Source organism: Balaenoptera physalus, assembly GCF_965194825.1.
Source record: "Balaenoptera physalus genome assembly, chromosome: 3".
Lineage (NCBI taxonomy): Eukaryota > Metazoa > Chordata > Mammalia > Artiodactyla > Balaenopteridae > Balaenoptera > Balaenoptera physalus.
Genome location: NC_138890.1, coordinates 58,881,184 through 58,905,385, shown reverse-complemented (window position 1 = coordinate 58,905,385; position 24,202 = coordinate 58,881,184). Strand labels below are relative to the sequence as shown.

The 24,202-nt window shown below is 50.2% G+C and overlaps 2 protein-coding genes across 7 annotated transcripts in view; one reads left to right on the top strand and one right to left on the bottom strand.

The window, feature by feature from the left end:
• Positions 1-3,526: 3,526 nt before the first annotated feature.
• Positions 3,527-23,823, bottom strand: PCDH12 (protocadherin 12). Of its 3 annotated transcripts, XM_082454065.1 has the most exons (4): positions 13,296-23,823; positions 9,805-9,902; positions 7,726-7,877; positions 3,527-4,383 (listed from the first exon to the last, which is right to left on the bottom strand). In XM_082454065.1, exons 1-4 carry the CDS (start codon positions 16,173-16,175, stop codon positions 3,914-3,916), a joined length of 3,600 nt encoding a protein of 1,199 aa, XP_082310191.1. In that variant the 5' UTR covers positions 16,176-23,823; the 3' UTR covers positions 3,527-3,913. The 3 variants fall into 3 exon arrangements, 1 of the variants encoding a protein (XP_082310191.1); XR_014261648.1 differs by lacking the exon at positions 9,805-9,902 and having other exon boundaries at positions 4,260-4,383; XR_014261649.1 differs by lacking the exon at positions 3,527-4,383 and having other exon boundaries at positions 7,855-7,877; positions 9,805-10,133.
• RNF14 (ring finger protein 14) overlaps positions 4,180-24,202 on the top strand; it is a 41,090-nt gene continuing 21,067 nt past the window's right edge. The window contains exon 1 of one of the 4 annotated variants that reach the window (XM_082454234.1): positions 4,180-4,306. The gene's annotated coding sequence lies outside the window, so the exon portion shown is untranslated. Of the gene's footprint in view, positions 4,307-23,838; positions 23,965-24,202 lie in introns of those variants that run through there. The other 3 variants (XM_082454233.1, XM_082454231.1, XM_082454230.1) reach the window with 3 other exon arrangements.

The following is a 24,202-nucleotide window of genomic DNA, read 5'->3' as shown; positions in this document are numbered from 1 at the left end:
AAGCTCTCCTTGTGGAGCAGGAAGGATGGAAGAGTTGTGAGAGAAATGCTGTCAAGGGGCCAAGAATCCTTGCTGTTCAGTCCCTACGGTCTCTGTACAGCCCCAGGGGATGGGCTTCCTCGCAGACCCTGGAACTGCTGTGCTTTTGCCATTAAAATTCCATTATTAATGACTCATTGTCAGTGCCCTGAAAGGAAATGTGAGGGGAGGCTAGGGAGGTGGCCTTTGTTAGCAGGGCCAGCCTGGGTCAGGATGACCCCAGGTTCGAGCCCTGATGCCCTCAGCAATGAGCCCTTTGCGCAAGGCTCTGCTGCCTCAGTTTCCTCATCTGGAGATGCTGTTTTCAGGGAGCCCTGACACTGTGGAGGGAATGAGGCTGTTTGGTTCATTATATCTTCAGTGCTAATACAGGGCAGGGCACTTAGTAAATGTTCAGTAAATATTCATTCAGTGAATGAGTGATTCCATGCATTGTCTTTTCTCCACCGGACACCACCACCAAGCCTACCCAGCAACATAGGAGGTGCTTTAAAATATCTGTTGAATGTATGATTCTGTATACCCCTCCCCTGACTGCCATTCCTAGTGCTACTTCTGACCTGTAGTAATTGCTCAGCAAACATAAAATGTTTGTTGAATGAGCGTTTCTGATCGTGCCCCCGACCCCGGACCCATTATATTGTGCCCAGTACTCAGTAGGGACTGGAAAACACTGACCTATTTTCTAGGTACACACTATGTGCCAGGCTGAGCCTGTGCTAAAACTCCTCCCTCCCCTCCCCTCCCCTGTGCTCTCTTCTCGTGTTGGAGATTTGGTTCTCTCCAGAGTCCCAAGAGTGGTAGTTGCCATCTCACTCATTTCAGTCAGAGGACAGGTAGGGTCAGTGAGCTGCCAAGCTGAAGTTGGGTGACAGACAAGGAGGCTTCCTGTCAATCTCAGAACTGCCCCCAGGCTCCGAGTGAGCACCGCATTGCACTCCTGGTGCAGGAGAACGGCTGACTATTGATAAAAAATGTCCCTCTGCGCTTTCCAAATTAAGACGACATTTAACTGAGTGCTCGCTGGCTCGCCAGCTCCTTCAGTCTCCCGGGGGACAGAGCCCATCTTGGTGGAAACAGTTTTGAGCACGTCCAAGGTCTCAGCTCTGACATCTCGGCTGATGTCAAGAAGTTTCTGTAACCTTTCTGTTCAGCACACTCGGTTCCGTCAGCATACACACCGTCTCACTCTCAGCCGGTTATCGGGGAATGGGCTGGCATCAGCCTACTTGGAGGGGTTGCAACGTTCGGGTGAGAGCACTAACCCTCACGTACATACACCCCCGCCCTGATCAAAGGTCGGTTGCCTCAGAACAGGAACGGCTCTACCATGAGTTCTCCAGGTTCTGCGGGGAATAGAGGATCACAGTGGGCCTTAATCTTATTTAGGTCACAGACCCCTTTGAGAATCAGATGAAAGCACTGACTCCTTCCCATAGAAAAATGCACATCTTCCTAATTTTGCATGCAGTTCAGCAGGTTCTTAGATCCTAAAGCCCAACCAAGAACCCCAGGTTAAGAGCCCTTGATATATTAGAAAGAACATCATCCTGGATCTCAGATGCAGATGCTAGCCCTGTCACAAGCCTGCCGTGTGGCTCTGGGCCAGTCAGCCCTTTCTGTCTTGCCATTTCCTTGGCTATAAAGTGTTCAGACTCCTTGTGACTAAAGTTGCCCATGTCTCTGGAGGTTTAGATAGTGACTGAGAGCAGTGCTGCTTATCTTTTTATAGGTCACATGTTCCTTTGCAAATCTGATAACTCCGTATCTTCTGCCTAGAAAAATGCCTGTACACAAAGTCTTGCCTGTCATTCAGGGGGCCCAAGATTTAGGACTTTTGAACTAGAGTGAGGCAGTGATCCAGTTGCGAGCCCTGGTTCCAGTTTCCCTAGGTCACCTCCTCTCCCCATCTCTTCTCTCCACCTCCCAACATCAGCTCTGCACTGAAAATCCACTAGTAATTGGGGGTCAGCACTGTCTACTCCAGTGCTGTGGTTTTCAGACTTTCTCTTCACATAATGGAACATTTTTTTTCTCTTTTCTAAGGAAGTCTTACCTGGAGCTCCAATATAGAGAAAAGGGACTCCTGTAGCATTTATTTACCCATTTATTCATTTATTCTTCCATTCAACAAGTATTCATCAAGTGTTGCCTTGTGCCAGGTACCCGGCTGGTCAGGTTGGAGACCCTACCTGCTTGGTGTCCCCCAGCCTCTTTCATTGACTTGGGGAACCCAACAGCTTGCAAATCACAGACCTTGTAAAGAGTTTACTCTGCCTCGGAGTGAGATGATCAGAGACCTAGAGACCCTGCTCCAGAAGCATTCCTGAAGCTCCTGAAGCATTCCTGGAGCTCCTGAAGCACTATGAGGGCCTCATTTTCCTCATCTGTAAAACGGGATAATGGAATAATGATGCCTCATTGCATTCCAAGTGTGGATGGTTTTCATTATCCCTAGTTGGGAGTATGATTGGCCCATTTCTGTGGACAGTGAACATGTGTACTGAGCTCCAGAAAAAGGGCAAAAGGACAGGCACAGAAAGGAATTTTTCCCTTTAGTATCCAAGAAAGCCCCACGTTACTGAGAAGCTGAATAGACTGCTTGGAAATTTCCAGGGAAATCATAAGGCTGAGCCTTGGGAAAATATTTGCTATTTTTTTCACTCCTTCCTCTCCTGGAAGGTTTGCTGCTGTCAGTGTCAATTTCATAGACCCGGTTCACACACTGTCCTCTAGGGCCTGAATTCACTGCTGTGACAGAGGAAGATTTACTCACGATTGGTGGGTCTGGAAAGATGACTTCTGTACCTGAAGGGCTGCTTGCTGGGAAAGGACAGGAGTCTGCAGACGGCTACCCTGCATCAGGTCAGTTCCAAGTCCCTCTCACTATGTGCTTGGAAGAGCAGAGATGTGAAGGCCTGAGTGGCTTTGGAAATCTTCTTTTCAACAGTGTTTCTTGCGGGGATCTCAGGCAAGTCTGCTACTGGCAAAAGCTCACCTATGGGGGCTTTTCCTTTCCTTTCCTTGGCTGGCAGTCTAGTGTCAAGGTCGAGGGCATGGGTTTTGGTGTTGGACAAGCCTAGTTCCAATTCCTGGCTCTGCCTCCTCTCTCTGCTTGATCTTGGGCAAGACCCTCAGCCTCTCCAAGTCTCATGGCCTTGTCTGTGAAAAGGGGATAATAACACCTCTCCTCCTAGGGTTGTGGAGAAATGAAATTAAATCCTATTGTAAAGACTTTTGCCTGGCTCGTGTTAATGCTCTATAGTCATGCTTTTCTTAGCCTTAATTTTCCAGCTGAGAATCGGATTATTTGATAATGTAGCAGCAGCAGAGGAGCAGGGGTCAAGAGTACCCATGTCCATCATTGCCAACCTAACACTGTGCACCCTCCCGCCCAGGCCCCGCATGACCCTCTGGCCAGGGACTGGATGACAAAGAACCTTTACTCTTATTCTTCCGTCCTCCCTCTCGACAGGTGCAAACAGGATAACAAGCCACTGCTTTTCCTTTATTTATAGGTCAGAGAGCTTTGCCTGGTGCCCCAGGATCCAGCCCCCCACACCCTCCAGTGTGCACCCAGGCCATCCTTTCCTGCTTGTGACACTCCTTGGCATCCGTTCTGCAGGAGGATGAACCCTCTGTGCTCTTACATGTGTTTTGCCAGCAAACACTTATCTCAGCGGCCAACTGTCTTCCTCCTCCAAAAAATCCACAGGCAGAACCAGCCCCTAACAAGGGGTTGCTTTGGTCAGCCCGCTGTTTGTCCTGGGGCTCCTGCCTCCTCTGTGGGGCAGCACTGGTCACCTTAAGTTCTCAGGCCACCTCTGGTCAGTGAGTTCAAAGATTAGAGAAACCACCTCCTGTCCCAGAATCCTCAGGGCCTGGGCTTCCTAACATCTCCCGGGGCCCCTGGTTCCTGGATCCACAGGCCCCTGCTGCTGCTGCCGCTGCTGGTCCTGCCCTCGGCCCCCTGCTTTCCAGCTCGGCCCCCAGGGCCTTCGGAGCCCGAGGCCCCGCTGGTGGCTAGGTCTAGACTCAGGGTCCTTCCGCAGACTGAGAGCCGCCGCAGCACCTCGGAGGCGGCCTCCACCGGCACGGCGGGGCGCTGCTCCAGCAGCATCTCCAGCAGTGAGCTCATCTCCGACAGGAAGGTGCTGGCCAGCCGCGTGCCCGTCGGGCTCAGCTCGGGCCCCGGCGCCTTGCCGAACGTCTGGAAGGTCCTGGGCTCCTCCGAGGTCGCAGCGTCCGGGGAGAACACGTTGTCACGGTAGTTGGTGGCGAGGGGCAAAGAGAGTCTTGCCATCCAGGCCGGGTCGGGGACGCTCAGCCGGTCCAGGGCCAGGCCTGCAGGGGGCGGAAGGGACGCGGTGAGGGCGGAGCCCATGGCGGGCGGGGGTGGGGTCGTGGGCAGGGCGGGGCGCCGGACAAAGGAGGAAAGGGAAATGGAGGGGACCGATGGGACGGCCGGAGGTGGGCGGGAAGGAAGAGGCCCTGACAGGGAAGCGCGCCGGGCAGGAAGGCAGCGACTGAGGTCCGCGCGTGAGCTGAGTGAGGACGCGGCAGGGGGAGGAGGAAGGCCTAGAATGAGAAATGGCCCGGTTCTAAAGCATCTCCCGGTCCGTAGGGGTGTTTCAAGTTTAGGTGACCTTCATCCATCCCTGTACAGCCAGGATTTTCACTCCCTCAGGACACCACTAGCTGAGGATAGGTGGGGGGGGGAATCCCCGTTTTTAGCCAATGCTGGAGTTCCTGGCTTGGTGCTGCCTTCGGTTCCTATTCATAATAATAGTGACCACTCATTAAGTACTTCTGTGCTAAGCAATTTACATAATTATCTCATTTAACCTCCACACAAACCTTTGAAGTCAAGAGTATTTTATGGATGAGGAAACTGAGGTTCCAAGAAGTTGTCACACAGCTACTAGGCAACCAAGCCCAGATTTGACCCCCAGGTCTGATGACTTGGAAGCCCCCTGTCACTGCACCACCCCACCCACTCTCTGAAGAGCTGGCCCTTCCTCCCCCTGGATGCTAGGTGGTTCTGGTTTCCCAGGCCTACTAAGGTCTGTACTGTTGCCTCCCGGCCCCATGCTCTCAACTCCTCAACCTTGCCCTCTCAAGCTGCAGGAAACCGTGTGAAGGGGCTGGCTGCCTAAGAGCTGTCCCAGGAAAGGGCCGGGGCAGTGAAAAAGTGTCCCCCAGGCCCCAAATCCCACCATCACACTTCTCCTTTTCCCATCTCTTCAACAGAAAATCCTGTCTCAGAAAACTAGTCCCAGGCCCAATGATAGAGGCCAAGCCAGAGGGAAGAAAGTATAGGCCTTGTGGTTAAGAATGTGTGTCTTTAAAAAAAAAAAAAGATACAACATCGGCTTTAACATGTATTTAATATTTGCTTAAGGTAACCTGCTTTAAAATCTGTGCGTAGAATGAAAGACTGGAAGGGGACGCATCACAGTGTTAACTGAAATTACCCTTGGGCAGAAATGATTTATTCTCTTTTTGTTTATCTACATTTGTCTGTATTAACCAAATATTACTTTTGTGATTTTGAAAAGTTATTCCAAAATACAGTAAATGCTGTTTCTAATGATAAATGAGTCTCGGTCTTGCCTTCACAGTGTGGGGCTGTGCAGGCTGTGAGGCAGGGTCAGGCCCCTTCCTGACTGGTCCAGCCCATGCCTGGGGCTTAGTGAACGTTTATTGAATGATTGAATGGACATAAATATTAACCCTGGACATTTGGGAAATGTAAACCTAAGTTCCCTGAGACTCTGGGGTAATAAGGTTAGAACTCTTTTGCTGTTACAGAATCAGGCTTTTCCTTGCACAAGGGTCAGAGAGCTTTGGAAGGAGCGAAGCTTGGAATGAGAAAATCAGTGGAGTGTAGGAGAATGGCTGAAATGTGATGATGAATTCATTCCGCGGCAGGTGGGCACTGGGCAGACCTGGGTTTGATTTCCTAACTTTGCAGCTTATGAGCAGTGTGACCTTGAAAAACTTGCTCAACCTCTCTGAGCCTCCTTTTTCGCTCATAAAGTGGTGAAATAGTAGCACTTATCTTGTCAGGTGGCTGTAAGCATTCAATGAGCTCATGCAACGGTAAAATATGGTCATCATCACATCCTCAGGTGGGGCTGTTAGCTGATGCAGCCAAGACCCCAGTGTCAGGCACATTCACCAGTAGCCCCATCACAGTCCAGACCTGTGAGCAGCTCAGGCACTTCTACCCCTGCTGCGCTCTTCGTCACACCACTTGTTACCATCTCCCTGTGTTCTTTGCCCTCTGTGCTATGGGGAAGCAGGACCACACGGGAACTGAGCCCACAGGTTCCAGCACAGAGCTGGTGCACAGAGATATAATGCAAGGCAGTGAGGTCATCTGAAATTTTCTAGTAGCCACATTTAAAAAGTAGAAAAGAAAAGAAAAGGTGAAATTAATTTGTAAAAGTGTTTTTATATGTAATATCATCATTTTATCACATAATCAATATTTTTAAAATTATTAATGAGATGTTTTACATTCTTTTTTCATACTAAGTCTTCAAAATCTGGAGCGTGTTTTATACTTCTATCACATCTCAATTGGTACTAGCCATTTTCACATGTGGCCAGTGGCTACTCTATTGGACCTCACAGCTCTGCATTCTAGACAATGCTGTCCTATAAAACTCTGTAGATTTGTGCTGTCCCAACCAATATCCATTAGCCACACGTAGCTACTGAGCTCCGGAAATGTGGCTGATATGACTGAGGAACTGAATTTTTCATTTTGCTTGATTTTAATAAGATTTCATTTTACTTAATTTTAATTTAGAGCCACACTGCCTGGGTTAATAACCATTGGCTGCACAACCTTGGGAAAATTATTAAACACCCTGGCCCCTCAGTTTTTTTCCTTTATGAAATGGGGATAACGAATAGTCCCTATCGCAGAAGATTTTCTCATGAGGCAATTAGAACAGGGACTAGCACACAGAAAGCACTCAATAAAAGTTAGCTATATATTTTTTTAACCAAGGCTGTCATGCCTTCAGTGCACAGAATATGTCCAGATGAGGAGCAGATTATTAACTACAGAAACAGAAAATCACAGCGTAGGTTGGACTTACAGTGTGTTACCTGAAGGGGGCTGACTGGTGAGGGGGTGGAGGGAGCTGGCAGATTCTTGAATTCTCAGGGTAAAAGGGTATTTAAAGACTTCAAAGAAATGCAGATGAGTGGTTTAGGAGGTAAAGAGAGGTCCCCTGATGGTAGGTGGGCTCAGGATGGCTTCCCTTCAATCATTGAAGGTGACTCAGGGCAGGCTGTATTACCTCTCTGAGCCTGAGTTTGCTGATCTCTAAATTGGAGCTCATAATATCTACCTGAAAATACTGTTTGGAAGCTTAACTGAGATAATGTGTATAAGATGCTTCCTTGGTACCTGGCACACACCAATAACTCAGTAACTGTTCACTATTTTTATGATGATTTTTTTAAAATGAATAATCAAAGTAGAATCTGATCTTTAAACAAATGAAGATCTGAAGCTCCAGGGGAAGTAAAAAAATGTTGCTGATAGTCTTCTCCAGAAATAGAATGGCTGTTTTCCTGCAGTGGATTGGAGCAGAACTCTGAAGCCTGGGCACAGGAGGGTACCGTGGGGGCAGAAGCGGGGTTGGGGTGACCCTGGGGAGTCCCTACCTGTGTAAGGGTCCAGCAGGTTCGACAGCTCTTCTTCTAGCAGCTGCTTCACAGAGAGGTCCTCCTCAGGGTCCAAGGGCCCTTCCTCCTGATCCGGTTCTGCCTGGCCACCAGCCCTGGCACCTGGGCCATCTGTGTCTGGGATTGCACTCCTGCAAAGGAAGCCGACCCAGTCCACGAGTGAGGAAATTCACACATAGATTCATTCATTCCTGCTCATGAATAGTCTTCTATTCATGCCAGCATTCATTCATCCACAGAGGGAAGTGGGTCCACAGCCCAGCCTTCAGAGTCAGACCAACCTGGGTTACTTGATCCCAGCCCTCCTGCCTACTCTGAGTCTGCTTCTTCATCTGTAAAATGGGAGTAATAAATACCACCCACCTCATGGGGCATTATGGAGGTAAAATGAGGTGTTGCATGTAAAGAGCTTAGCACAGTGTTGTAAGCAGTCAGCAAACAGAAGTGACTACGAATGCCCTGGTATTACTCACCATTGTCCCTCCATTGCTTCTCATTACCTGGCATGGAATAGGAGTTTAGTAAACTTTGGGTGATCTAATGCAGTCATCCTTCCACCCCTCCATCCCTCTATCTGAGTATGAGCTCCAGTGAGGGCAGGGATATTTGTCTGTCTTATCCCCTGCTCTCTCACCAGTGCTCAGAATAGGACTAGGCACAGAGTAGGTGCTTAATAAATACTTTGTGGACTGAGTGACTGAATGTTCCTTCCTCCCTATTTGAGGCTAAATCCCAGACCAGAAGAGCAGGTCAATAGAGGATGCAGCTGAGGTGAGGCATCCAAAAGCTACTCAGAATCTACTATGGTGTCTCTTGCTGTCTCCCTGACCCCTCCCTCCCAAAGACGCTCCCTATCACCTGGGGGAGGCCAGTTCCTGGGACTACCTCAGCATGGTGGGGACAGGCCTGGCCCCTCATCCCAGCATCTGGAAAGCCTCCCTTTAAGGCCTGGGGGTCCTTGCTGCTTTTTTTTTGTGGCCATTTCTGCTCCTATGCAGGGGTAGCAAGTTTGCAAGTAATGGCAACAACTAATGTTTATTGAGCAATTACTCTGAGTCAGACATAAGCTTTGCAAGGTATATTTACCTTCTCATCAAACCTTTCACTTCTGTAAGGGGTTCTCTTGTTGTCCTCATTTTACAAATGAGAAAACCAAGATTTGTAAAGTTTAGGTAGCTTGCCCAAGGTCCCCACAAATTAAGTGAGAATTCAAATCCAGGCTGATATGACTCTGGAATGTGTGAGCTCACCCCTACTCTACACTATTGCTAGCTATCTTTGAAAAAAAAACAACAACAAAAAGACTGTAAGTTGTCACAGCAAGAGCACTGAACCGGAAGTCAGTGTCCTGAGAGCTGGTCCCAGCTTTGCCACTCACTGGCTGTTTGACCTTGAGCAAAGTCACTTTAAGGGGAAAGGACTTAGCATTGTTTGTGTACCTCCTATGTGCCAGGCACTGGGCCATGAGCTTAGAACGCATGTGATCATTAAATCCTTACCCCATCACTACAAGGAAGTGCGGTGACCTCTGTTTCATGGATGAGAAACTGCGGCCCTGAGGCTTGATCTGACTTGCTCAAGTTTACATAGCTGGGTTGGATCAAACTACTTAGAGCCTCAGTTTCTCCATCTGTAGCAAGAGGGAGTTAAATTAGATGTCCTCCTGAGGTCTCTTTAATTCTAGGACCGCCCAAAGGAACACACCCACACACCCACATCCTTAGCCAGGAGCCTTCATATTATGTTTAAGGGTCAAGAGAAAGAGCTAAACGTTACAGATTTAAAGTTCATAGCCCAGCACCTCTGCAATCAGGGAACAGATAATCAGAGCCTCAGGGATGAAGTCACTTCCTTAGTGACTCGGGTCCTGTAAATACTATTAATACAGTTGCTCCAGGCCCAGGATGCCTGGTTGGGGGGATGGATGCTGTTTGCTGCAGTCTCCCAGGGGAGCAGCGTCTGGGATGTGCTCACCCTTCCTCAAGGCACAGAGGCTGCAAGGGTGAGGGCAGGCTGGTGGGGGGCTTGAGAAGCCAGTGGGGGCTACGTGCAGCTTACCTGCTGCCGCCGGGCTTGGCCAAGTACTTATTTCCCCGGTGGTTTGGTTTGGGCTGGAATTGGCCCTGATGCAGCAAGGACAGCAGCTGGGAGATTTGCTACAAGACAGGAAAAATCTGTTGACTCCACACAATTCCGACCCAGCACACTTCCTCACCGGATGTTTCCCTCAATGCCGGCGCTTTCTTTTTATAGTCTTTCCTCCAGCTTCAGATGTTTGTGGATCGGATGGGGGATGGTGAACGGTGATGGTGACGGAGGCAGGGATGTATGCAGACAGGTTCCCTGCTTGGCCATGTGTCAACTACAAATTCCCGGGACCTGGGAGTCTGAGAGAGAGAATGAGGACCCTCTGGGCCTGTCCCCCAACTCTCATTCCCCCAGGAGACCTGCTCCCGGTGGAAGCTGTGGGACGGGGGTGAAAAGGGCATGTCCTGACTATAAATGTATTATAACCTCGATAAGGATTATTGTAAAGTGTTATTTCCCCCGCTTCAGTGATGTTCAAAGACTAAGCCATTGTTGGCGGGCCAGATGTAAGACTATGTTGTACAGAAGGCAGAAGGGTGTCTTTGAATCATTCGTTTATTCATCCTTTCATTCGCTCGACAAGTATTTAATGAGAGCTTGTTTGTGCCAGGCCGAGTGCTTGCTGGGGGGCTAAGAATGAGAACAAGGCCCAGTCTCTGCCCTCAGGGAGTTCCCAGTCTGCCAGGGAGGACAGTCAGGGGAGACGGGACACAGCAGCTGCTACGGGGGTGGGGGTTGCACCAGGGATGAGAAAGGGTGGAGGTCAAGTGGAGCAGAGGAAGGCCCCTCACCCAGCTTGCAGCAAGGAGGGAGTTACGGGGTGGGGCTGTGGATACAGGGGGAAGTAATTCACTTATTTCAACAAATGTTTTCTGAGTTCATACTACATGCCAGGCGCCTCTGCTGAGACCTGGAGGTTCCACAGGGGCTTGGCAAGTGGAGAGAGGGTGAGGGCCAGGATGAGGGAGGAAGGGAGTTTCGGTCAGAAGGCGCTCAAGCTGAAAGGCCAGAGGAGACGGTGGTGTTTCAGAAAGGCTGGTGAATGGGGCAGGAGTGGGTGAGATGTCAGGGCCAGGCCCCACAGGCCCTTGTGAGGGAGAAGGCAACAGACCAAGTCAAGGTCGTTTCTAGCTTGTTGTGTGATGTCAGGCAGGTTTTTAGACATACTCAGACCTCAGTTTCCTCATCTCTAAGGTGGATCTAAAAATACCACCCAGACTTCTTTACAGGGTTGTCAGGATTAATTAGGTGGTTTGAAAGTTTGAAATGCTCTGCAGAGTCGAGGGGTTTGGGTTGTTCCTACTAGAAATGCTGCCTCTGCCTCCCTCCTGGGCCCAGCCCCCCCTCTGCCCTGAGAGGGCCCCTCTGCCCTCTGGGCAGCTCAAGACAGAAAGTGCCAACCTCAGAGGAGAGTTGGAAGGGGAGGTGGCCAGGACTGGGGTTTCACTGTGATGTGGGAGGGTCAGGGTTCCATTGCCTGCCTCAGGGAAGTTCCCACCTCCTGGCTCAGGCCCAGAAACCCTCCTACAAGCACCTGCCACCCTTTTTTCGGGTGACAGGTGATACTTCAGGGAAACTCCCTGAGTGCCAAACCCTAAGTTGTATGCTGTCATTCCACAGTTAAGAGTCCAGACTCTGGAGTCAGACTTGGGTTCAAGTCCTAAATCTGCCCCTGTTCCACTTCCCATCTGTGTGGCCTTGAGGAATTACTTAAGCATTCTGAGCCTCAGTTTCCTCAGCAATAAAAAAAAAAAAAAGGGAATAATAATGAGACCCAGGTCATGTGTTGGTTGTGGCTATGAGGATTAAATGAGTGAAAGTCTATAAATTACTTAGTAATAGATCTTATGATAAGCACTTAATAACTGTCCAGTGGTATATAATCTCATGTCATTCTTCAGTAACCCAAGGAAAGAGATACCATTATACCCACTTTACAGATGTGGCACCTGAGGCTCACAGGGGCTACACAGCAATTAGAGGCAGGGTTGGACTTTGAAACGGGATCTGACTCCACTGTGGCACTGTGCTACTGGAAAGACAAGCATTAGGCAAGCTGCCTCTTACCCTCAACTTGATCCCAACTTGGTACCCTTCTCTCTTTCACCCCAATGGGGTCACCCACAGGGCTTGCTATCTGCTGTCTCTGTTTGCCAACCACCAGCACAGTGTTTGGCACAAAGAGCTCATTCAATAAGCATTTGATGAATGCATGGGTGAATGAATGAATGAATGAACAAATGAATGAATGACTGGCTCTGGGCAACTTCTGGGGCTGCACAGAGCCCAGGGCAGGACTCCTGAGAGAGCAGCTGGGCCCTCTCGAGGTGGCTTCCTGGGGAAGGGGTGGGGGAAGGAAGCTGTGTCCTTGCTCCGCAGGAAACGTGAGCTGATAGCCTGGCTCATGACAGAAGTGTGCCTTGGGCGGGCAGCCTGGCACAGGGAAAATGATCTGGGGTTCAGAGGAGTTGATACAGGTGTGAGATCAGGCACCATCCGGAAAAAGCTTTCCCAGGTGTGTCCAGTAAATCCTAGGTCATTGGACACAGCCATTCATCATCCCATTTAATTCTCAACCCCCTGGGAGGTAGATACAGCTAAATTTGGCATCACAATCCCCATTTTATAGATGAAGAAAATAAGGCTCAGATGTTAATGTTGCCCAGCTCCTAAAGTGGCTGTGCTGAAACTGGAACCTAGATCTGCCTAACTCCCAAGTTCCAAGGTTGTTTCCACTGTCCTATCCCATAGGCCTAGCTGGCAAGCTGTGGGGTCTCAGGCAGGTCAAATGCGCCCCTGAGCAGTGATGCGTATGCCGGCTTGCTTCACCCGGAGGTTGCCCAGATGAGATGAGGGCAGGTGAAATGGAGAAGAGCTTTGCAGAAATCATCATAATCATTTTCTGAGTGCTGACTACACGCCAGACGCTATTCTAGAGGCTTTAAGTACATTCACTTTATTATCTTCAAGCAAACTTGGGAGATGGGTGCTGTTAACTTGGGCAACTTCAACAGAAGAGCTGAGTGACTTCCCTGTGGTTCACAGCTTGGAAGAGGTGGAGCCAGAATTTGAACCTGGGCACCTTTGCTCCAAAGCTTGTACTCTTAATCACTACCTTTGCTATGTGTCTACTTGCACAAGGCACTCTAAGTAAGTGCTCATATAGGAATTAACTGACCAAATCCTTAGGACAATTCTGCAAGGCAGATGCTCTTACTGTCATCCCTATTTTATAGATAAGGAAACTAAGGCTCAGAGAAAGTAAGTCATTTGTCCAGGATCACACAGCTAAATTCTGTTGACCCCTGAGCTGTGCCCTGAACCACTGCACCCAGTGCATCCTAAAGTGCGTGGTGAGCCTGAGGAATGAATGTGAAGAATGTGAGGGTAATGGGGTCTGATGCTGTTGCGGGCGGGTGAGGGGGTGGTGACAAGAGAGGGAGCTGCCCACACCGAGGTACCTGAACAGGAGGCGAATCCACAGTGAGCTCCTCTACGGGGTTCCGCTCCGCAAAGGCAGCCACAGACAGCCGGACCAGGCTCCGCAGGATCTGACGGGGGCCTGACTCTTTCTCAGGGGCTACTTTGCCATGGAGATTCCGCTGCCGCCTCAGGGTTGCAGAGGAGGCTGGGGGGCTCAGCGGGGCCTCCTTACTGCCCTGGTCCCCAGGCACCCTCCCTGTGGGGCTGCCCGCAACCTTCAGGGGCCTTGAGCGGGGCTGGCCCGTCGCAGGTTGGGGCTCGGGAAGGTTCAGGTTCTCCCGGGAGGCATTCCTCTGCCTGGGATGGTTGAAAAGGAGGTTGACAGTGTCCTGCAGCACCTCTCGGCTCTCAGCCAGCGTTCCCTGGTTACCTTGGTTACGCAGAGTCCTGTACAGGGTTGGTGTGAGATGAAAGGGGGCCTGCAGGCAGGGGTCCCAGCCTGCTTCCATCATCGCTTCCTTGCCCACGTGCTTGGGGGGCTGCCCAGCTTCGCCAGGCTCATCCACCTGGCCCCTGAGCACAGGCACGAGGTGGATGTCCGCCTTCTGGATGTGTTTCTGGGGCCTCTTGGGCTGGTGACGGTAGGTGGACTCGGCCTCCCGACAGTTGTAAGCCCTGTTGTCCTTCTTCTCCGTCCGGCAAATGGACATAATCAGAGCCAAGATCAACCCGGAGATGGCCAGCAGTACGACCAGGCAAATCACTGTGAGCACCGATGTGCTCAGAGCCCCAGGCTCACGGGCTGAGTCCCTCAAGTGGTCCACACTGGTGACGAAGAAGACCCTCAACAGGGCTCGGGTCTGTAAGGAGGGGCTGCCTCGGTCTTCCACCACGATCTCCAGCTCCCACTCACTCCCAGTGAGGCTGCTGGCATTGGTGATGTTGATGAACAGCTGCCCCAGGTGGGGGCTGAGGACGAAGAGACCGGCTTCGTTCCCACTCTGAATGCTGTAGAGGAGGTCTCCATTTGCCCCCGAGTCTGCATCTCTTGCTACAATGGTCACCAAAAGGAATGGCCGGGAGCTGGGGGTGGCCTGTGGTGGCATGTCAGTGCCTGCTGGACCCACGCCATTGGGAGTTTCAATGGGCACCAGCAGGTGACCTGTGGAGGCATTTACAAGCACCGAGAGGCTGGCTTTCCCATCGCTGAGTATGGGGTGAATCACCTCTGGGGCATTATCATTGGCATCCAGGAGGCTGACCCACACAGAGACACTGGATGCAAGCTGGGGCTGGCCCCTGTCCTCTGCGATCACCAGGAACTCAAAGCCGGCCATCTGTTCATAGTCCAGTGACCTCTGAGCGGTGACCTCGCCTGTGTCTGAGTCAATAGCTACCAAGTGAGAAACTGGGGAGTCCTGGATGTGGTATGAGATTTTCCCATTAACGCCCAGATCTGCATCATGGGCCTTGATGGTAATGAGGTGAAGAGAGGGTAGGTTGTTTTCCCGAGTGGAGACCTGGTACCTGCTTTTCTCAAACACAGGTGCGTTGTCGTTGGCATCACTGATCTGAATGCTGAGCTGTTTCTTGACTGATAAGGGCTGGGGTCCTTGGTCTTGGGCCAAAAGAGTGAGGGTATATTGCGGCCACTGCTCTCTGTCCAGCGTGGCATTGGTTAGCAGCATGTATGTGTTGCCATTGGTCCTTTTCAGCCTAAAGTGGCCCAGCTCTTGGCTCAGCCAACAGTGGACCAGACCATTGTTTCCTGAGTCTAGGTCTTTTGCCATGATGAGAGCAATGAAACTGTCCTTGGGAAGAGCTTCGGACACCAGTGATGGTTGGGAGGCCCATGTGATGTGGATGCTTGGGGTGTTGTCATTGACATCCAGAACCTTAATGAGAATTTTGCAGTGGGCTGGGATGGGATTGGGACCCAGGTCCCTTGCCTGGACGTCCACCTCGTAGGCAGGATTTTTCTCATAGTCTAGGGGTTGACGCAGAATCACCTGGCCTGTCTTGGCATCAATACTGAAGGTGTCCAGCACCTCTGGAGGCACATGCTTACTGAGGAAGTATTCCACCTCCCCGTTGGGGCCTTGATCAGGGTCCGTGGCAGTCAAGTTTATGAGGAGAGTACCAGGGGAAGCGTCTTCTTGGATTTCTAGTGCCAGCGAGCTCTCAGCAAACACAGGGCTATTGTCATTGGAATCCAGGACATTGACCTTGACCAAGCTGGTGCCTGACTTGGGGGGGTTCCCACTGTCATAGGCAGTTAACACCAGATCAAAAAATGAGTGGATTTCCCGGTCCAGCTCCTTCACCACCACGAGTTCTGCGTGTTTGGTCTCATCGGGCCCCACAATGACATCCAGGGCAAAATGCTCGCTGGGAGACAGGGTGTAGGAGTGCAGGGTGTTGGGGCCAGTGTCTGGGTCCAGAGCTCTGTCCAGGGGGATCCGGGTGCGCAGGGAGGCGCTCTCAGAGATTTCCAGCTCCTGCTCACCTTTGGGAAACCGTGGCTGGTGGTCATTGATGTCCAGCACCTGGATCTCCACGTGGATGAGAGCCAAATCCCCTGTGGCAAGCACGTCAAAGGAAACCAGGCAGGGATCCTGCTGCCGGCAAAGCTGCTCCCGGTCCAGCCGCCTCCCTGTGCTGAGCAGGCCGTCCTTGGAGTCCACCTGGATGGGGAGCGCCTGAGGCAGCTGCAAGACCTGGAAGGCAGCCCCTGCTCGCCCAGACCTCTCCTCCCGGCCCAGTTCCTGAGACAGCTTCCCTATCACTGTGCCGGACGGTACTTCCTCTGACACTTGATATTTCACAGTGAGAGTGGCGACCTCCTGACAATCCCCTGAAAGGAACAAGTAGCCACCTGGCCCCAAAAGTCCCAGCAGAAGTGGCAGAAGTCGCATCATGCTTACCGCCAGAGTGGGCTAGATCCAAAAACCGCTAGAGTTCTTCAAAGGCTGGGCAAGTCCTCCAGTGTTTCCTGGGGCGCTTGATTAGCCCTGTTCTCCTGCCCCCAGACCTGCTGACACAGCCTCGTCCCATAATTAGTTGATGGAGCCAGCAGAATTCCCAGGCAAGGCCATCTTCATCAGAAGAGATTTGAGGGGTCCAAGGACCAATGAAGTAAAATTGTCCAGGGGCACTGTTGGTCCCCGTTAGCAAATGATGGACAAGAGCCGGTCCAGGAGGGACTTGACCCAGTAGAGCAGGATGTGGGGATCTGACTTCCAAACAGTTGCTAGGCTGGGGAAACAGAGAAGCAGCTTTTTCCTATGGAAACCCCACCTACAGGAAAAGGGAGGGCTATGAGTTTCTATGCCAATTAGAGAAAGAGAGTTTCCGTGAAGCTGAGTGGCCCGCCGCTGAGGAGGATGCGGCTGGGGACAGGCCGGATGGGAAGGTGCTGTCCATGCGGCAAGGCGGCCACTGAGGGGAGGGGAGCCCCTGCTGTGGCCAAGTGAGCAGAGAGCCTGAGCCCCTCCTGGGCAAGTCACACCCTGGCCTCTCTTCCCTTCCTTGTCTCTCTTTGTTTCCGTCATCTCCCGTTATTCTTCTCCCATCCCCCTTTTTCCCACACTTGTCTACCTCTCAGTCTTGACTCTGCCCTCATCACCCGTTTCTGTCTCATGGGAAGCAGCGCTGATTAAGAGAGTGGCCATCAGAGCCAAACTGCCTGGGTTCAAATCCTGACTCTGCAACTTCCCAGCTGGGTCATGTGGGACAAGTCACTCAACCTCTCTGGGCCTCATCTTAAGAGTGCAGATGGGAATAACAACAGTAGCCCTCTCAGCAGGAAATCGTGGGGATGAAATGAAACGTGCATGGAGAGCACGGAGTCATAGGCAATGACGTTGTTATTAGCGGTGGGTGGCGTGATCTGCCAGCTTGGCCTACCTTGTGGCTGCCTCTGGCTCTTGCACTGGCCCTGGGTCGGCCCCTGCCCACATGGACCTGTAAAGGTGCCCGTGTCCTTGGCTCCTGAAGCACAATGACCTCTCTGACCCGACAGTGTGGCCTCCCTCCCCCTTCCGTTCCGGCTCCCCAGCCTCCGGGCCCATTGTTCTCCACATCTGGTCCAGCCTGAGGCCCTGTGCGGGGGAATCCCCCAGCCTCCTGCTCCTTGGTCTTGGAGGTTTTTATACCTTTCCCTCTCCCACACCTTCCTCTCCCTTTCCCTCCCTTCCTCCAATTCTTCTCTTCCCACTGCTGTTCATGTCCAAGAGTCCCGTCACGGAGGTGAGGCCCAGGAGGGGGGCGAGTGGGCAGTTGGTTTGGGTGGCCTTGAGGTGGCTTGCTGCTTCTCATTTCCTCCTGCATCCACTGCCCCCACCATTGTCCAGTCTTGCACTTTACCTTGAGGTTGAGTCCAGAGGTTTGTAAAGATTTTGAAGTGATGGGAGTTAAGGGCCAGCTTCCCCTCGATGGGTGTTGGCAGCTCAGTCCTTGGGGCTGGAGGTGCCTGTTGGGACACAAGTGACTCCAATCAGGCCCGTTGGCCAAGGGGCTTGTGGCCATTAGGATGGGGCGACTAAGGACCTCTCTGGCCTAAGCCTCACCTTGCACCCCCCTTCCCCTCTGTATTCTCTTTTCCACACCCTATCCTTTCATATTCTACTCCTGGAGGTTTCCCAATAGCAAGGGGCCTGAATCCAATGGGATGTTTCCTACAGTCTGGCTCTGAAGACAGACAGAACGCTCACTAGCTCGGAGACATGGCACAAGTCACGTAACCTCTTTGGGCCTCAGTTTCCTTCTCTGTAGAGCGTGGCTGTCACCCATCTCCCGAGTTTGTGGTAAGGATTTGATGAGATAATACAAGTGAGGGCTCGGTGCAATGCCTGGTACAGAGAAAGCACTCATTACATGGGACTAGTTTACCTTGTACTATTTGCCAGGCTTTATACCTCGAATGCAAATGGTAAAAATGGTCTTGCATTTGTCCCTTCACTTTTTTTCCTCTGCCTTCTTGGCCAGGAAGGCTCATTTCCCAGGGCTTCCTCAGCTCGGGCGAGGGCCCAGTGCTACCTGCCCTGCAAGGGGAACCAGCGTGGGCCCCAGGCCCTCTGGTGACAGTCAGCCTGCATGGCGGCCTCACTGTCTGGCCCTCACTCATCCTACTATGTGCAAGGCAGTGAGCAAGACAGAGTGACCCCCAAGGGGCTTGCAGTCTCAAGTCAGGGTGGGGAAAATGAAAGAAGTGGGTCCAGTGGATGGCTCCAGATTCAGGCTTAGGGATCAGGGGAGGCTCCTCCTGGAGGACCCTCCGACACACCCTGAAGGACAGGGAGGAGTGAGCCAGAGGGGGCCAGGTGCGAACAGGCGGAGGGAGCAGAATGGAAGAGGCTGGAGGTGGGCGAGCTGGCTCCTTGCAGCCCCACACGAGGGCCTGTGCGAGTGGGGAGGAGGAAGGTGGGCTGGGGATGTCAGCAGGGGCCGCCAGATGATGGAGGGCCTGGGACCCCGTGCTAAGGATTTGGACCTTGTCCTGAAGGCCATGGAGAGCTTTGGAAGGGGTCTGAGCAGACTGATGAGAACAGCAGCTACCTGCCAAGCCTTGTCCTGAGTGTTTTACCTGCATCGTCCCATGTCACCCTCACAACCAGGCCATCGGGGTGAAGAAGCTGAGCATGGAGGGTTGGGTAACTTGCCCAAGATCACGCACATTTGCCCTCCACAAAGCCCCTTCAACTGTACTCTGGGACATGGATTGAAAGGGAACAGAGAAGAGGGAAGGAAGAAGGCCAGCTGGGAGTAATGCAGGGGAGCTTTAGTGCAGGAAACTCTGGTGCTGAGAACGTTTCCAGAATGCCATCTGGTGGCCAAAGGCAGGAAAGCCACAGAGGCAGGGAGGTGGGTGGCTGGAGTTCACAAATGTCCACAGCTCCAGACCTGTGTTCCTGTGCTGCATACAACACAATGGAAGGAGCTATACCCAGGTGACAATCATTTCACTTAGTGGGAAACCTAATGTGACCCAATGCCCACAGGAGGAATTATGGAATTCATGATTTTACATGTGTTAACATTTATATTTTGGAAAGGGCATTAATGTGTGTGTGTGTGTGTGTGTGTGTGTGTGCGTGTGTGTGTGTATGTGTGTGTGTGTTGCCTTGACTGGGATTCGTGGACGTAAAAAATGGACTCACAGGTCAAGAAAAACTTTGAATTCGGATTTCGTAGGTGGTTTTATTATTGTTCTCTGTTTTACTCACGTTGGGGACAGGAAGCTAAGACAACCCTTTAAGAATCCAAAGTCGGCAAACCAGACCTTTTAAAGGCTATTACCTCTGGGAACGAGGTCCCCTTTTAGTAATATTTCCTCCTCCTTTCTGGCTACAGGGTCAGTTGATCTCTAGCCACCACATATCAGGGGGTGAAACTGGAGTTTATCTGGAGGGCCTTCATCATCCTGAGTTTTGGAAATAGGTTTGAAGGAGCAGAAGTCCTCTGAAATAGGTCTGAAATAGCTGAGGACAGCCTCCCTAAGTCTGAAATATTTTTGAAAAGAGGGCAGGCTTGGGCTTGGTGCTTGGAGGCCTTGTTCACCACCAGCCTTGGGGTTGTTCACACTTGGGTCCATTGTTTGGGAGGGGTTGGGGAGTGAAGTGAGAAGGGTGGGGGTCAGAGGATCCCTGGTGTCCTGAGGAACCTTGAGGGGTCAGACCAGCAGGGTGGGACTCTGACCCTTGGGGGACTTGAAGACCAGTTGGAGGAAGGCTAAGGTCATGCCCCACCTATGAATGTCCTGCGGGGTTGGCTGCTCACCCACAGGGCTCCCTGTGAATCTGCCCAGTCGCTGGCCATAGTCATCACCACCCACCAAGGCAGTGCTGATGAAGCTGGGAAGCTTCATCCTCAGGATCATTCTGGTTGGGGAGGTGACTGGACCACCTAAGGTCTGCCTCTTTTTTTCAGCAAGACCTTGTTGAAATTGAAGGCAGTCTAGCCAGGGCCATTGACTGGGAGACTCAAGTAGCTGTTCTGGGTCACCTGGTTCTGGCCCGCACTTTGTGATCTCTATTGGGACAGACCACAGATGTCCATTCCCACGCAATGGCACCTCTTTCTGGGCAAAGAGCAGCGAGAAGAATGCACTTTGCAGGGAGAAATTTGCCAAGAAATAAGACTTTTCAAGAAATGAAAAGGCTTTGTGTCTTGATTAAGAGTGGTATCTCTCAAAAGCGTCCACATATCACGATCACTTGAAAAGCTTTTCAAAATACCAGGAACAGGGCAAGAAAATTCATACTTTTCTCTTTCCCAGCCTGCCAAAGAGAATTTTATAATTGCCAGCTCTATTACCCCCTCTCTGAAAATGCTTCATCTTTCAGATCATTTGGGACTGGATTGAGACAGTTGATTGGACTTTTTTTGCTGGCAAGAGAGGCCTAATTGATCTACATAATAAAAGGAAAAATAGATGAGGGGGTGGGGGATTGCTGAAGCTTGAGGACATTGTGGAGGGAGGTACCCTACAGAACAGCAGAGGCTGTGAAGAAAGTAGATTGAAGATAAGGACTTTCCAACAGATAGTTGTAAACCATGGATCACCTTCGTGGTTTTCAAGATAAATGCAAGAAAAGATTTATAATTTATTTTGTGCTTTAGTAACCACAACACGGCCCCCCAGACGGACCACATAAATTCTGAGTTGATAAGGGTTACACTTATGTCTCTCTCCCCAGTCCTCAGAGGGGGAGAGGGCTACTTCCAGCATGTAGATTTCCGTTCTGATATACTGTAGGTCATTCTGCCACGCACCCGTTCTCCACCCCAACCTCACTGAGAACCACTGACACAGAACTTCTTAGAAGCACCAACAACCTTGTAAGGGCCGAACTCTACAGCCATCAGGCCTTTCTCACTGAGCGTCCTCCTGGTCCCCACCTCTCCCCTGTGCTCGTGTCAACGCTCAGCGGAAGCTCTGTGCACAGCTGGTGCTTCTTCCGTATTTCTGCAGGCTCTTCTGTCTGCTTCTCTGATTCCTCCTTTGGTTTGCCTTCCTTCTGACTCCCAGGTGTGGGCATGTCCACCAGCTAACTCTCTCCAGCCCTCTCTTCTACATAGGGTTATTAGCCCAGAAATCGTTTGCCAGATTTAACCAATAAAAATATACTGTGCCCCGTTAAATTTGAATTTCAGATAAACAATGAAAAATTTTTAGTATAAGTATTTTTATCTGGCAATCCTATCCAGAAGTAATGTATGATCTTACCACAAGTTCTTTTCTGTTTTCATTTTTCCTCTTCTTCTTTTTATTTTTAGAATTTTGGTTTACACAGTGAATTTAAAAATCTATCAGTAAACACAAAAATCAAACATATTGACTGGGAGCATCATCTGTGCATGAATATTCAGAGGCTGACTGTTGATTGGCCTTGTTATGTAGTCAGCGTTTCTCGGTGACTCTAGGATGGAACTGTTCTCACACTGAAAGAACCACCCCAGAGAAAGCCTGGATCACACTCATTCATTAATTTATTCGGTCATCCAGTCACTCATTTATTTGGTGGAATTCAGCATGTTCTTCTCCATTTACAAGGTCAGTTTTTTTTGGCAAGGGAAGTGGTAAATAGCTAAAGCTGACCCACATTTTCCCTTCCCATTGGTTTGGTTTTCTTTCTTCACATAGAATCTAATCAGCCTAATTCTCACCTTGCTTCAGAAAGATTCTTGCAGGAAGGAAAATGAGTCCTGCCATCATTACATAAATTCTCATGGGGCTGCCCTTTATAAGTTTATGACAGCCAGGAGTTGAGCCTGGAGCTCCGAGAGAAACAGACATGCACTGATTTATGATGGCAGCTGCTGCTAAATCTCACCCCTCTTTCCTTCTTACAGTGCCATGTTACCTTGGGGTTACAAAACTCTTTGCACTGTTATTCAGGGGAATATTAATAAAGTCCCAGGTTGCAAGTATAAACATGATCATTCTGTGCCTATTAGTGTAAATCAAATTTTACCTTTTGCATCAGAAGCACAGAAAACATTTTTATACTGTTAGCCACCGCAAGCCTTTCTAGGAGTCTGTTTTTATATAACCCTGGGATGACCTGAGGTATTGTTTGAGCTACGCTGACCAGGGAAGCTGGCCACACAGGTAGTCTGGCTATTTCTCCTTACAGACCTGAGCACTTTGCTTGAGCAAAGTGTAAACTTGATCTAAGCATAGCATTAGGGTTAATAATGTGGGCTCAGGACTCCAATTGCCTGGGCTCAAAGCCTGGCTTTGTAATTTCCTATCTGTGTGACAGTGGCAAGCCACTTAACTTCTCTGTGATCAGTCTCTTTAGCCTTAAAATAGGGATGACGATGATGGTAATATGTTACAGGGTTACTGTCAGGTTTAGGTTAGTCAATACAGAACATTTAGAGTGGGGCATGGGACTTGAGTAGCGCTCTAGTTGTTAATTATTTATAATTGCTTTTAGTGTAGTAGCTCTCAATTTTCTTTTGAGGATGAAGCCACTGTTTTAAAGAAATACCAATTTTTCAGATTCCCAGGTGATAATGGTAAATTTTTTGAGATCTACAGAGTGAGCAAATACATAATGACAGGAGACCAGCAGTGATACTTCTGTACTGGGGTGGGGCTCACCACTGTCCAGTCCTGTCCCAGAGTTGGGGCAGGGCTTCCACACTGCTGCCCCTCTATACGTCAAGGCTTGTTTCAGGGGTGAGTGGTGGCCATTGAAAAGGAGGCTGTCCCCTCTGGGCAGGTGGGATGAGCTCAGCAAAGTCTCTGGACACCATTTGGATGCCAGTGATGGACGGGAACCAGTGCAGGTCCTGATGGAAGCCCTGCTGGTCCCTACAAGACCAGACATATTTTGTGACTTACTCCTGCATCTCTACCCAATGGCCTGGGTCTTGACCTCTGGCCTAGGTCACACACCCCATCCTCTCCTAGCCCTAGACTCCATCATCATCTAGTGTCCCTGGGGACGGGGGATGGAGTTGGGTCTCTTTCTCTCTCTCTTTGTATCTTCATTCTCACCTATCATGAAGTCATAAACTGTAATCCTGACTTTCCTAGGGCCTTCCCTCTTAATTCTTAAAGCCAGAATGATTTTATTCTGTATTTCTGTTTCAACAAACCCTAATTCTTTCACAGGCTCTAAGAGAGGGTCAAACTGATGCAGAATTGGTCCTAATACTATATGTCACCACTGAATGACACTGGTAAAATCACTTCACCCTTTAGCACCTCAAGTTCCTGATTTGTGAAATGGGGAGATAAAATTACCTTGGTCATGGGGTCCTGGGTGTTTAAATGGGACAATGCGTGTAAAATGCTTAGCACAGTGAAGGGCTGGGCACGTGGGTATAGCTCAATTTAAAACCAAACGACATAAAGCCAGTCACATAAAATCAAAGATACAAAAATGTTATTTTTATGGAGTCTAAAAAGAAAATTAAGTAGAAAACTCTCTTTATCCAATCCTGACCTCCAAACTGGACTCTGAATGCTTAGTCCACTTTAAACATTCATCCATTTTATTAACACTGCTTTGAAATTCTCCCTTCTATTCCCCCCATCCTGTGACCTCTGGCATGAAGTCATGATGTGGTGTCACAATTCACCTCCTACTCCGACTTTGTGAGAATTTCCCGACCTGGTTCTTCGGCTCCCTCACTTTTTGCATCTGGGAGGTCTCTGTCTGTGTTCGTGGTCTCACCTCCAAGCACTCTGGGGTAGGGTTGCCATGCATTTCTCTCTTGATTTTATTTCCTTTGGCCAAACATGAACAATGATATTAGTGAATGGCTTCAGAGAGTCTTCTTCCTTCCTTTACGTTTTTAAGGAGTATATTTCTGGTTTGGGTGTCCATTACAGGGGTAGTTAGGTTTCTGTTCTGTAACGGTCAAGATTTACAGTACAGAAAATTAGGGCTGATTATTTGCATTTCAAAAATTTCCCTTCTGTGGCAGC

What these genes read in the sequence shown, in the direction of transcription:
- PCDH12 (XM_082454065.1), bottom strand. Translation starts at nt 16,175, where the DNA reads ATGATGCGACTTCTGCCACTTCTGCTGGGACTTTTGGGGCCAGGTGGC. An exon ending in TGGATTCGCCTCCTGTTCAG is followed by an intron (nt 9,903 to 13,295) that starts GTACCTCGGTGT and finishes CCTGTCTTGTAG; the next exon opens with CAAATCTCCCAGCTGCTGTC. An exon ending in GCCAAGCCCGGCGGCAGCAG is followed by an intron (nt 7,878 to 9,804) that starts GTAAGCTGCACG and finishes CTTCCTTTGCAG; the next exon opens with GAGTGCAATCCCAGACACAG.